This window comes from Lynx rufus, unplaced genomic scaffold (genome assembly GCF_022079265.1).
Source record: "Lynx rufus isolate CCGP_SWC_20201006 ecotype Redwood Valley unplaced genomic scaffold, mLynRuf1.p SCAF_14, whole genome shotgun sequence".
NCBI lineage: Eukaryota > Metazoa > Chordata > Mammalia > Carnivora > Felidae > Lynx > Lynx rufus.
In genome coordinates, this window is record NW_025814828.1 from 5,504,565 (window position 1) to 5,518,943 (window position 14,379).

General features: G+C 45.0%; 1 protein-coding gene across 1 annotated transcript in view; it reads right to left on the minus strand.

Moving 5' to 3' along the window:
- Positions 1-14,379, minus strand: part of ANOS1 (anosmin 1) — a 187,257-nt gene that overhangs the window by 24,376 nt on the left and 148,502 nt on the right. The window contains exons 7-8 of the mRNA XM_047075872.1: positions 9,156-9,361; positions 5,847-5,991 (exon numbers count right to left, since the gene is read on the minus strand). Coding sequence (XP_046931828.1) covers positions 5,847-5,991; positions 9,156-9,361 — 351 coding nt within the window. The remainder of the gene's footprint in view (positions 1-5,846; positions 5,992-9,155; positions 9,362-14,379) is intronic.

A 14,379-nucleotide genomic window follows, 5' to 3' on the forward strand; every position in this document is an offset into this window, starting at 1 on the left:
CCAGTGTGCCCACTACATCCTCTGCTCCAGGATTCAAAGGAAATGGGTGCATTACTCAGGTTCTAACTTAGAGGGTCTTATCTTAAATAGTTCAAATAAATGGATCCCTGAGAAACATTAGGTTTCAGGCTTCTGCACCCAAAGCCAATGTGTGTGTCGGGGGTTTCATCACATCACCAGCAGTCCTCAGACACCAGGTGGGGGTCCTACCATTCAGCTAATTCTGACGCCATCCACCTGCAGATGGCCTCGGATCCCCCTCTGACACCATCCACCTGAAGATGGCCTCGGATCCCCCCCTGACACCATCCACCTGCAGATGGCCTCAGATCCCCCCCCCCCCGGGGACACCATCCATTTTGGGGGAGGGGTCCCCCTCCAACACCATCCACCTGCAGATAGCCTTGGATCCCCCAGGGTAAGGGCTCCATCCTGCGAGACGGCCCCCACCGCAGACACCACTCACACGTCCTGGTTGGCACCTGTGACACTCTGACTATCCGCTATAGGTCCCCAACTTGGATTCAACTGATTTTCTAGAGTGGCTCACAGAACTCAGAAACATTTTACTCACTAGACTACCTATCTGTTTATTATAAAGGCCCTAACTCGAAAGCAGCCAGAGGAAGAGCTACACAGGGCCAGCTATGTGAGAAGGGGCACACAGCCTCCGTGCCCTCCCTAGGGGTGCCACTGTGCCCACACTGCCACATGCTCACCAACCCAGAAGTTCTCCGAACCCTGTCCTTGTGCATGTTTATAGAGTCCCAGTGCCAGGAATGGGGTCGAAGACCGAATACATGTTTCTCATTTTAAATCACAGTATCACAGGCCACTTTGAGAGGCCCTGTGTCATCATCCAGAGGGAGCCAGTGTGCCCAGCAGCACAGAGAGCTCAGAGCCCAGAGAAGACTGAGCCAGGACAGAGAACACACAGGGCTCTTGGCCAAAACTCATTCCGTTCCTAGTCACCACGGAGGTGAAGAATCCTGCTGCCCACACGCAATGTATCTGTTGACTAGCTAACTAAGGATTGAAGATTTTCGCAAGCCATGTAGGTTTCTAATCCCTGTACTATTAGGGAGTGACTTTGAGAATTTGCCAAGGACCACCAAAATAGAGGGTTAGACGCTATGTTTAATCTCTGTGTGAATTCTATCTTCCTGCCTTCTTATTATAGCCTATGCAAACCTTTATTTCTCATTACGTATATGTAAGGACATAGTTTTCTGTATCTCAAGAGTGAACTGGCACTGGTCTCTTGAACTGCCATTGGTCCCTTGAAATGTTTCAAGTAGAGAAATGCATCACCATGTAGTGCTGCTGAGGCCACATGTAATGGACAGACAGGCATGTGCGTCGGTCCTAGGAGCCTGGACCTGACTCGAAAGGGGCGTCCTGCACTTACACTACTAAATAAGAATGGAATAAAATCATTCCTGCATACTGCAGAAAGATACGAGGTCTGATTTATGCTCTTATTTAATAGTCCCAAAGTTAAGAGAAGTGAATGACCAGGCTGTGTTTTCAAATGTCACAATTCTGATTAATTTCACAGATCAGGAGCTCCAGGATATCTTCTCTCTGCTCCATTTTTAATTTGAAGAGCTGGAAGAATACCCCAGCAGCATGAGGCAACTCTAAAACATCAGTAATCTGTCAACCCTGGAAAGATTCTTCCAGCCTCCAAAAGAGCAAGCAACATTTCCTTTCAAGACGCTGTTACATTTTTCTTCCTTCAAGGGGCCCTTTTACAAAATGGCAGGAACATTCAGCCTTTGTTGGCGTAGAACTTTTTGTCATTAAAGCACCTAGCAGCCTGCAGACCTGGAAAATATAATTCAAAAAGTAATTTACATGCTGGCATTTACTACTCTCTTTCCTATAAAATATAATTTCCCTTGCTTATTCTATAAAGTTGTAATTATTCTTTACTTCTCATTGGTCTGTGATGAAATATACGGTGTTCTTGTAAAAAAGTCATGTACTAGCATTTATGAGATTATATATCACCATCAGTGTATGAAATCCTGACAAATATTCAGCTATATCCTGCATAATCTTTGGTAAAGCCCATCTCTTCCAAGGGATACCCTGAGACAAAACAATATGTGCTATGACAGGTACTCTGAACTATTCTCTCATTTACTTTTCCTTTATCACCTTTCTGAATCCACATGAGTAAGTTAATCCTTAGAATAAAATGGCCTTTGATAGGTTAACTCTTGTATCTCTTTATTGATCAGTTAAAACATTATCTAATTTTAAAGATGATTAGAAAGTGACATTAGTGGGGCACCTGGGTGGCTCGATTGGTTAAGCATCAGACTGTTGATTTCAGTCCAGGTCACGATCTCATCATGGTTCATGAGATCAAGCCCCTCATCAGGCTCTGTGCTGACAGCGTGGAGCCTGCTTGGGATTCTCTCCCTCTTTCTCCCTCTCTCTGCCCCTTCCCAGCTTGTGCACGTGCTCTCTCAAAAAAAAAAAAAAACTTAAAAAAAATTTTTAAAAAAGTGACATTAACATTCACAATAAACCTGTCTGATGGAAAGTTGACTGACATTGTAGATAAGATAGGGATTACTGATTGTGTTTCACAGATATTTATGGAGCCGTACTTAACGCACCACACATACAGGCGCAGAGCACAACGGACAGATTACCCGTGTTCCATGATCTAGATGAGATTTTTGGGTTGGTGGATGTTCTTTTCCAAGTTGGGAAGGGGTGGGTCTCAACCCCACATGGTGGGGTCTGCCATATGCAAAAGGAAGGATGTTTCCACCTCATCTTACAGAGGACAGGGGAAGATAAACATGATGTGTTCATACGTATGGGGAACTGTGTGCCATTCTGAGAGGGAGGAATGTGTACTATATTATGCATTATGGCTTCAGATACGAGAGAAAGAGAGGTTTACAATCCCCCGTGCGAGGGTGGGAGAAGAAACTAGTTAAAGAGGATCTCAGCGAGCCAACGGGCTTGTGTGGCGATGCCCCAGGAAGAGTGAGAAAGCACTAGATGTGCTGTGGGGATCCAGAGCCCAGTCAGAGCTCTGTGTCCACGGGGACTTGCCGAGGCACTCCCTGTACCCCCACGATAGCAAGCTGAGGTCAGATTCTTCACTCCTTGTTCTCGGTTGTGGGAAGAAACACAAATTATGCGAGTCTGCAATCCCACACCAGCTCTAATGGGGAAGGAATGTTGTTTACCAGAAAAACCAGGACACATAAAGGCAAACGTATTTTACACAACATGAAATCCCTCCCACCAGTAGAAGAAAAAGGTCTTTGGTGAAGCAGAAGTCTACAGGACTCAGGTCTGAGAAGGAGGCTGGGGAGGAAGAAGGATGAACTTTGGGAGAAGATGACTAGGGGACACTCTTGAGGGTGGAATTCAGAAGAAGGAGAAGTATGTTACACAGTTGCTATTTTCTAAAGCACATGTGTGCTGCCATCTACAGAATGGATAGTTAAGAAAGAGTGAAAACAGATACTAATTAGGAGACTTGTTTAATTGTAAGAAAGGGATGGGAATGGCCCAAACATGGCAAAGAACTTGACAGATCCCAAGAGCATTTGACATTAGAGACGAAAAAGACTTTCTGCAGTACTGCATTTCTGGAGAGAAAGCAAATAGAAACATGAAGACTGGCCTCTCAATCTCTGGCATGAACAGATGGGTGAAGGGGGGAGCCGTCTGCCATGGGAGATCCCGGGAGAGGAGCAGGTGTGCTGTCTGAGCACCTGCTAGCCACCCCCGTACAGGTGCTGCGCTGGCAGCCAGACACAGGGATAGGGCATCAGAAGCACAAAGATGGTCGCTGAGTCCACACACTCACTGAGCTCTCCCAGGGACAGTGCTACCTCCCCCCGCTTCCTTCCTTCTCCCCAACGCTGAGTTCTCTGCACACACAGCACACTTTCCAATCTCTGCGCATGCGCACGCACACCCACCCGTGTGTGGGCGGATGCCCATGCCTTGTGGGCCCACGGGGCACTCATGACTCTTGAGGGATCTCATTCCCCACCGAAACTTCAGCTTCTTCCGTGTCCATCATGACTATGTGTGCAGTGAACTGATGTCTGTGCCATCGTGTGTACACGTTTATCTTCCAAACTCAATGTTGGGCAGAGCTCAAAATGCATCTAGTGCTGCAATAATGTGTATGTGTGCGTATGTCTATGTGCATGAACAGTATATGCATGTGTATGTTTATGTGTGCCTGTATCCACGTGTGTCTGTGTGCACGGACATGCACACATAAACAAATACATGGTACATATGTACTATATCGTGTATACTTGGTCTATAAGTATATATTCTATATACTGGACCTATGTTTATGGTACAATACAGTATAATATAGCAATTACCTCCATCATTAGGGACAGTAATGTCATGTTTTGTGGCCATACATTTCAGGTTGAGGAGTGGATGAATGACAGGATTAAAAAAATCCATGAAGTTACTACACCTACAGAAAAGTTTCCAACAGGAATTTTAGGTAAAAGTTGTGTTATATTCAGAGAGATGCTTAAAAATAGTAGACTGTTTCAAAGACACTTAGTTTCCAAAGAGATGGTTTCTCATGGAGCTAGGAAGCTGTTTCTAGAACTTTTTTGAAAGCATCATTTCAAACAGACCTGCTCATTCCGATCCTATTTTTCCCAGGTGGTAGAAAATAATTATAAGCAATGACTGCGTCTAACTCTGCAGAGCGTGGCTTGCCTTTCCTATATTCAGACAGGCTTCTAGCACTTGCTACCCTTCTGCAGCAGGCCCATGATGAAAGGCAGATACCATGGGGCTCTACTCCTAGGGAATCAATATCACATGGTCCTTTAATCTCTCCCATTCCTGGAAACCTTGCCACGCGCTTCTCCTGAGCAGTTCTAACTAGCCCCGTCTCGTGAACAAAGCCAAAAACAAGAAAGGAACTTATTTTCTGGCTCAGATATGACTGCCATGTAAGACTCTCCTCTTGTTTTGCTCAGTTTGTGGCAAACATACTAGTTTAGAAAAACCGGAAGCAAGAAAAACCAATATGGGAAAAATTTACTCAATGGAATATTGAGTAGCCTTTCAAGAAGCAACGTGACCACTGTGGAATACCTGTTACCACAGGTATGTCACCCATCCCCAGGTTTAGGAGACGTAAGTTTTCTTGCTAAATTTCCACTATGACACCAAAATATTGCATATTCAAAAGACACAAGTTAAAGTCAAAGGTAAAACTGAAACATGGCTCAATGACCAATCTCAAACACACAAATGTTTGCCTACTTTTGGCAACACGCAAACAAACAAAACCCCAAATTTGGATTTTGCTCTGTACGACCTACAAAACTTGAAGACTTCCTTCTTTCTCTCGCTACCCGTGTTGACACACAGAAGTCATCTCGATGGGCAGGGACGCTACTTCCCAAATTCAGCAAACGTTTGGCCCGGGTAGCAGGACTCAACAATATACATTTCCCATACAGAGCGTGCGACTGACCCATTTTTTGCCCCTGCAATAAGGATCAATATGATCAAGCAAAGGTTAAACACCAATTTGCTGAAAAAGATAAGCAAGTATGGCGTGGAACCCAAAAAGTAGGTTTTCTGTAGCTACAGCTGTCCCTCCCGATGGCTCACTGCCACGTCCGGGGCCTCGAGGGTTGGACATGAGTGGCTCTGCTAAGGACGCACCGTGGAGCCTGCCAGACGCTGGGAGAGGGTGCCATCAGGGGAGAGGCGCACGGCGAGGCCAGAAAGGCACGCCTCCACAAGGACAGGGCACTTACTGTGGCCGGTGGGGAGTGTGGGCGTGAAGTTCAGGGACAGGATAGGACACTTACTGTGGCTGGCAGAGCGTGCGGGCGTGAAGTGCAGGGACGCCTTCGCTCCTTTCAGGCGCGTCTGCCCCCAGTACGCGATGGCCTGCAGCTCCACGGTGTAGCCACTGTCTGGCTGCAGTCTGTGCAGGATCACCGAATTCTGGGACTGCAGGGAAAGAGAAGATTCGCCAAGCCCGTCACAAACCGCTCTGCCTCTGCCATTCCTCTTCCTCACAGAGCCAGACGGCCCTCAGGAAGCATCTCGTCAGCCCCTGCCGTACATGTGCCCTTAAAAAATCCAGTTTTACTATCAATATAAGTAGAACGCCCAAACATATTATTTGGGAATTGTGTTCCTTATCCAATTACTGGATCCTCTTTCATGAGTATAGAAGTGAATAATTCTAGGATGCCTGGGTGGCTCAATCGGTTGAGCATCAGACTCTGGATGTCAGCTCGGGTCATAGCTTCCCACCTGTGGGATCGAGACCCAATCAGGCTCTGTGCCGACATCATGGAGCCTGCTTGGGATTCTGTCTCTCTGTCCCTCCCCTGCTCACTGTCTCTCTCTCTCAAAATAAATAAATAAACTTTAAAAAGTTTGAAAAAAAAAAAAGAATAATTCTGCTCTTGACTATTCTAGACACCACCTCATGGAAAAAAGAGACATGTTTGCCATAAACTGATGGAGGCTCGTGTTAGCAGATACCTGGAAAAAGTATGAACTGTCCTTAACTGCATTTCTTTGATATTTATTCTAAATCTTCCATGGGTAAATTTCAATCAAAAGTGGTAGTAAAAATCATCCCGAGAAAATGCTTTAAGATTTTTTTAGTCATTGTCATCGTTAATGTCAACCACTCATCAGAGCTTCTGTGTGTGATGCACAGCCTTAAATGAAGCAAGTCAAAAACCTGTTTATTTGCCTGATGGCTGGAGGCCAGAGAGTAATTCTACTAAAGACTGGGAGATCCAGTGACATCGGAGCGAACCAGCTGTGGGATGGTGGCTCCAAGACAGGAGCACAGCTTCGATAAGTCTGAGTCTGCTGCTCTTCCTAGGGTTACGGGAAAAGTAGGATACCAAAGTCCCTTGCGAGAACTCGCAGTGAAGAAAAATAAGGTTACTGTCTTAGAATTCAAGACGTCTGTCAAACTATTATGCGTGTGTTGACGTGAAAGAGCTCCTTGGCTGCAAGACTTGCCTACAAGTGGTCCAAGTGGTGGTATTACCAGTTATGAAAGTCAGACAGTGTGCATCAGTAATGTAACACCCAACCGCAGGCCACTGGTGGCACGCACTTTCCAGTGCGGACGATTCCAGTGTTATGTGTGCAGTGTGCCTGCTGCACGAAGGGCATCGTCTGAGATCACCAAAGACGGAATCACAGACACAAGACCCTTGTGTAAATTCCGCAATCACCTATTGGCATTCTGGTCTTCATTTTGGGTCTTGTGAGATCTCTTTTCAGCAAGAGAACATGCTTCTCATGGGCATTCCAGAACTGTGAGCGTGATCCCCGCTGTAAATTATACATGGCGTTGCTGTATGGTTCGGGCTTTTGAGGGATGAATTATCAGAACTCGGCCATCCTCATCAGCTTGGCTCTGCAATGCTGATGGGGCTGCATTTCCAGAATGGGAAGACTGAGCGTCAGACTCCAGACTGTGGCTGCTTCTCCAGGCGAGGTTGGGACTGTGCTCTGTGGCCCGCTACCTGGTACCGTTAGAGAAAAACCCTCCCAGGGCCTCATGGTGGACATTCTACCTCTCTTAACCTTTAGCGTGTCTGCCTAAACTACCGATTCTCAATTTCTTCTAGTCACGGTTTCCTGTCGGATTGCCTGGCATTCTCCCTAAACTATTATCTCTTAGGTAAAAGAAAATTCACTTTTGAAAAAGCATCCCCTTTGAAAACCCCTTCTCTCCTTATTTACCAAGGATATTAGAATGGTATCTTAGGAAATGGGAACCTACTGATTCCCAAGAAGAAAATTTCGTACTTTCTCACATTCTTACGCATTTTCCCAGTTTCTAATCTTAATGTCAGTTGCTCAGATTTTAACACGGAGAATTCAGTAATCCACATGACCTACAGCTTGCCCGCAGTGGATTCAAAAACAGAAGTCACCCGTAAGACAGTGACCTACCATTTTGGCCACTCTGGCCCATTAACACTTTCAATTAAATTTGCAGTTCATGTTTTACTTATTTAATTGATAAAGAATAGAAGTAAATTGCAAAGTTTCCTGGTAACCCGTGATGCTGTTTGGTGACTGATGGTGGGTGTGTTTGTGTGTGTATGGGTACCATACGCGTTTCACACATCATATTCTGCTTCCGACCCCTATGATCCCTTCAGATCTCCCTATGAGATAATCATGCATTGCCGATGATCGCCTGCTGTGAAGTCCTTCAAAATAAAAGATGGAACAGTCAGGAAGTTTCTTAAAAATAAAAACAAACTAGGCATCACAGCTAAATATCAAGGATACGGAGTTTTGGAGACGTGTTTTAGAATTCTAAATGGCACAGAAATTGGAATCTTCACCGCAAAAAAAAAAAAAAAAAAAAAAAGTCCCGCTATCCTTGTTTAAAACATTTTCAAACATTTGTTTTTTTTATGGAATTCAACTTTACAAATTAGGAGGAAGTTGTTTATGTAAGTTTGGTAACAACAAAGGAATGTATACCAAAAGGAAACCGGGTAACTCCTTTTTATGCACTAAGAATTTCATACAATGCAAAATGTTCACTATCATAGAATCTCATTTCAGAACATGGTTCAGTGAAGATTTTCTTTCTTTCCATCTGGAAAATAAACCACTCCGAGTTCTTTTAATCAATGAGAGAAATATATTGTCAAACATGCATTTTCTAAGCTGTTTACTGTTCCACTGATTAGGTTACAGATGGAAATACCTTGCAACAGAAAAGCCAGGAACATTTGCTCTTTGATTTACAAGGATCTCAAGCACACCCAAAGAAAAAGATCTAAATGTAAAAGACATTTTGAATTATAACATTTTCTATGACTGGACAGTTAAGACAAAAATGATTTTTGTTCCCTCTCTTTCAGGAGTTTGGCCTGCTGTTTGGATGTGAGTCAGTCAACGGACTAAATGCAGCTGTTTTGTACCTAAAATGTCAAAGGCAAAAGCATCTGGCACAGCCCTCCATTCCTCGAACTTCCTTGGCCCAAACAAGAGGGATGGGAACCTTTCCTTCACCCATTCCTTCTCTCAGCTCAGCAGAGGCCACCTTTCCCGCCAGCTGCCTTGACCTCCAGTACAACTTGGAAGACAACACTCTTCTTCTTGTTCCCACTTACCCCATCCGTAGTCTTTCTCCGCTTCTTTTTTGTTGGGACAAGTGACTTGGTGCTGACTGTCCAGCTCCAAAATACCTTGTAGTGATGCACGGGGATGTCTGGTTCCTCGGGGAGATCCCAGACGATGGCCACGGTCACGGTGCCGTCGCTGTTTACGGTGGAGTTGGCAAGCCGGAGATTGGCAGGCGCTGGGGGTGCAGAGGGATCTGAAATCCGGGAGAAAGACAAACCATAGGACTTGAGCACCCGGGTGACAATGAAACCCATGTCCTTGTAGGTCTAATGACTACATGGTCAACACATGAGCACTGCACGGGCCATATTTGTAATCTAGAAGGCTCCTTGGAGGCATTTACGTATCACTATAACCCAGCTTCATCTTTACTGTGTTTGAAATTGATAAATGTTTATAAAACATGGCAAAATTCGATTTAGGTGGGTTGACATTAAGTAGGTCCGCAACGCAGAACTGCCTTGGAAAACTCTGGAAAGAGAAAGAAATGCGGCTCGTATGACTAACTGTTTTCATCTCAGTGGTTCTGTAACTTTTGATCCTCACTTCAAACAAGAGCAACAAAGGGATGTCAGCAAAAGTAAAGCAATTTTTGTCTTTTTTAAAAAAATATTTATTTTGAGAGAGAAACAGAGGCAGAGAGGGAGGGAGAGAGAGAGAGAGCAGGGGAGGGGCAAGGAGAGAGAGAGAATCCCAAGCAGGTTCTGAACTGTCAACACAGAAGCCGATGCAAAGCTTGATGTCACCAACTGTGACATCAAGACCTGAGCCCACATCAAGAATCAAAAGACTTAACTGACTGAGCCACCCAGGCGACCCAAAAGCATTTTTTTTCTTAATCTACATTACAAATTGGATGACATACGGATAACAACCGTTTCTGTAATTTCGCCATTTCTGGCTTGTCGCATAAAGCAAAAGCTTCTTCACCTCTCACAAGACAGATGAGGTTACTCTACAGATCTCCACTTTCAATATATATACAAAGATAAGCACATACACACAAAGCTAGATGGCCTTTCCTTCATTCTCTGCCACAAACTGAACAAGTGTAGATGCCACTCACCACAAATGACTTACAGATGGATTTGTTTGAAGATGCTTTCCCAGAAAAATGCTGTCAATAATTAGAAGGGTAATGCCATGTGCATCACAAGTGCCAAGAAGTTACACCTAACTTGATATAAATGAAGATGACTGAGGGGATTTAGCTATGTTTTTACTGTCAAGATTGTTCGTGGTTTTGGAACGATGGAAACATGGATTATTTTTTTAAGTCTCTTGCTTTTCTAGAGGTATATAAGGACTGGAGGCTTGGTTGATTGCTTAATTTTTATTTTTATTTATTTTTTTATTTTTTTAACGTTTATTTATTTTTGAGACAGAGAGAGACAAAGCATGAACGGGGGAGGGTCAGAGAGAGGGAGACACAGAATCTGAAACAGGCTCCAGGCTCTGAGCTGTCAGGACAGAACCCAATGCAGGGCTCGAACTCACGGACTGCGAGATCATGACTTGAGCCAAAGTCGGCCGCTTAACCGACTGAGCCACCCAGGCACCCCGATTGCTTAATTTTTAAAAATTTTTTATGTTTATTTATTTTTGAGAGAGAGAGACAGAGTGCACATGGGGGTGGGGCAGAGAGAGAGAGAGAGAGAGAGAGAGAGAGAGAGAGAGAGAGAGAATCCAAAGCAGGCTCCAGGCTCTGAGCTGTCAGCATAGAGCCCAACACGGGGCTCAAACTCACAGACCTTGAGATCATGAGCTGAGCCAAAGTCGGACACTTAACTGGCTGAAGCACCCAGGTGCCACAGATTGCTTAATTTTTTTAAATGAGAACAGGAGAGCCTGGGTGGCTCAGTTGGTTGAGAGACCAACTCATGATTTTGGCTCAAGTCATGACCCCAGGGTCATGGGATTGAGTCCCTCGTCAGGCTCCGCACTGAGTGTAGAGCCTGCTTAGGGTTCTGTCTCTCATTCTCTCTCTTCTGCGGTGATAGATAGATAGATAGATAGATAGATAGATAGATAGATAGATAGATACAAACAAAGATGAGAATATTTCATTGTTGTTTTTCAGGTAAGGTGAATCCAAAGCATGTTACATGACAGTGTTGATGAGGTGGTTCTAATATTGTCAACTTTAGGAACCTTCTGGGAGTGCCCAAGACATACACTGGGATACGCTGATTTGGTGAGTCCAAGTGGGGCACCTCTATGGATAGTTTATACGTTTACATAAACATGTATTTATGTTTTATGTAAAAGACCTTTCTCTGTGTAAAACACACATGAAAGTCTGATGACCTACCTGCAAGCTGGATCTCGGAAAGCCTCGCACCTGCCTGCGACAAGCCAAGAGGTGTGAACATGACTCAGCTCGGTGTAAGCTGGAAAACACTGGTCACAGTTACCCTGGGCGTGGGAAGCCCTGGACTCCTTGCTGTGCTGGCTGAGCAGAGCCCCAGGAACCGAACCTGGGTCATCGATGTGGCTATGACACCACCAAGCACTGCCCGGTGTTACAGGCACTTTCTCTACCTGACACGGCTCTGCTGAATTTCCCCTCAGTCCTGCGGGACCCGGATTCTCCTCTCTGCCTGATCCCCCCCCCACCCCAACTTCATCCCCATGCTGCCATGACTCAACAAGACGGCATCCGGCCCCCGAACTCAGGGACCTCTTCTCTCTCATGTACTCGCACTTTCTAGGGATCTCGTCCAGTCACGGCTTTACCCAAAGTCTGTGTGCTGCTGACTCTCAAATGTATGTCTTCCACACAGACTTTGTCCCAAACTCAGAGTCAAATATTTGGTGGTCTTCAAGTCAGCTGCCCTTGGAGGTGTCAGAGCCAACTCAGAACTAATGTGTCCAGCACTCACGTCATAACTGTCCCCACGCCATGGGAGCCAACCCTTCAATAAACAGAAACTCCTCCTTCCACTTAACCAGACTGAAAACCTAGAAGTCAGACACTTCTGGGGCTCTCATATCCCCTAAGCAAACTCTGTTAGCACGGACTTCAAAATATATGCACAATATCTGCACCACAACCAGCACCACACCACGCCAACGCCCTCCTTCCCCCATCACTGCCAAGACCTCCTCTCAATGCTCCCTCACGTTGCGGCTGCCTCCCTAGAGCCCGTCCTCAATACACAGCCAGGCGTCCCTTATTCTGCACAGCCCTTAGTACCAACTGACTTACAATATCCTTTATGTCCTGTCCGCCTCCACTCACAAGAATGAAAGCTGTATGAGGGGAAGATTTGGTTTTTTATCTGTTTTGTTCACAGATCCGTTTTATCTGTTTGTCTTCCCAGCATGGAGGCCAGTGCCTGGCACACATCAGGCTCTCAGCAAACAGTTGCTGGATGAATAGATGAATGACTTTGATTTGTGAGGCAGTATTTCTGTTTCCATTTTAAACCCTGTCAGTTGGAACGAGTGAGTCCTAACAAGACAGTGAAGTGAACCGAGGGGCTGTTTCTGGCTTGAAACAAGAGACCGGAAGCAATCCCTCTTCCTGTAGGATTCGACCTGTATCCTAGGAAAAGGACCTACCGACTTTTCTGCGAGAGAACCTAGTTTGCAAGCTAATCATCTCTTCAAGGCAAGAAAAAAAATTTTAATGCATAAGGATAATCACAGGTGTACATGTTCTCAGGGATGTACCTGAATGTCTCTATGCTGAAAACAGGTGAATTCTCCAGTTATTGTAGGTTCATAGGAAGAGCTCAAACTCATCTCCTCTCCTAATAGAGAAATTCAAGTTTAACAAGGTCTGCTAGTATTAGGTATTGTGTTGTCTTAATCTGCTCCATTCGGTACATAATTACTTAGTTCCCTAGAAAACTGTCCCGCACCTTGGATGTGATCATAATAATCCAGAAAAATACTCTCCCGTTTACAAAACGTTATGAAACGTGCAACATAACTCATGAGAACCACCTATGCAGAAATAATGCTTTCAAATATTTGAATTGGTAATATGCGCTTTATCTTACCTTAAAAGTAAAGCCCTTTCTGACAACTCACAATATCAAGACGGTATACTTCTGTTACCATGATGAGACACCCCCAAAATAATCACTGTCCGATTACGAAGCCAACAGGAATTGTAGAGAGCATCTGGTTATTGCCCTGATTCTCCTCTGTAAGCCAGATACGTGGCCATTCGTTCACTGTAGATGTCAGTGGAGAGGCAGCCTATCCTATGTGTCTAATCTGAAGGATTTCACTCGCAGTCCTAAAATTCCCATATCCAAGCCATCCCCTGCCTTGTGACATGCTTCCCTTCATTACAAAGGAAAATATATTCCCTTTGCTGCATTCCACGAAATCTCTTCTTTCCATTTGCCCGATGTCTTAATTGCATTAGAATTTAGAAATGTCTGCTTGGAAGTCTGCATGTGAAAAAGAAATACACACACAATCTATTATAATAAAGCCCTAAGGTACTGTAAGGCTTATTCGTTGGTGCTTTTTAAAAGAACGGTAAAGGCCTTAGGGTTAGAGAGATAAAGTGACTTGTCCAAGGTCATTCAGGTAATGGTGGCAGGGGAGTGGGGAGTGAGAATGAAAACGAGGGAAGAGGAAGGTGAGGCTCTAAAAACACACCCACACATGCCACATCCCTACATGTATTATACGTCCTCACCACAACTATGGGCCAGTGTCCCTGGACACAAAACTTGGAAAGCCCTTTCACGGGGAAGGTGCCTGTGCTAATAGCCTAGTGCAGGGCCTGACAAATGTCCTCAGGGAAGGGGCAGAGAGTAAACACTTCAGGATCTGCACACCAGACAGTCTCTGTGGTGACTACATCACTCTGCTGCTATAGCTCAAAAGCAGGCATGGAAAATATGTCAACACATGAGCTGTGTACCAATAAAACTTTATCTGTAAAAGAGAGCAGCGAGCCAAATTTGGACCCCAGGCCATGGCCATAGATGGCCAACCCCCGAGTGAGAGTCTTTTCAAAAGCAGTGATACCATTAGCTTTTTGAAACTCGAGACGAGCACCATTTCTAATGTTACAAGTGTATGGTTGTGCTTTGTTGAGTAAACGTTGGAGTTTTGTTCCCATTCTACAGATGAGGAAATGGAGGGCTGGAGAGTTTACATTCTAGAGGGTGTGTGTGTGCGGGGGGAGGGTCAGAGTCACATCACGAGACCAGTGTTCTCGGACCCCTCCCTCTGGGCTGAAAT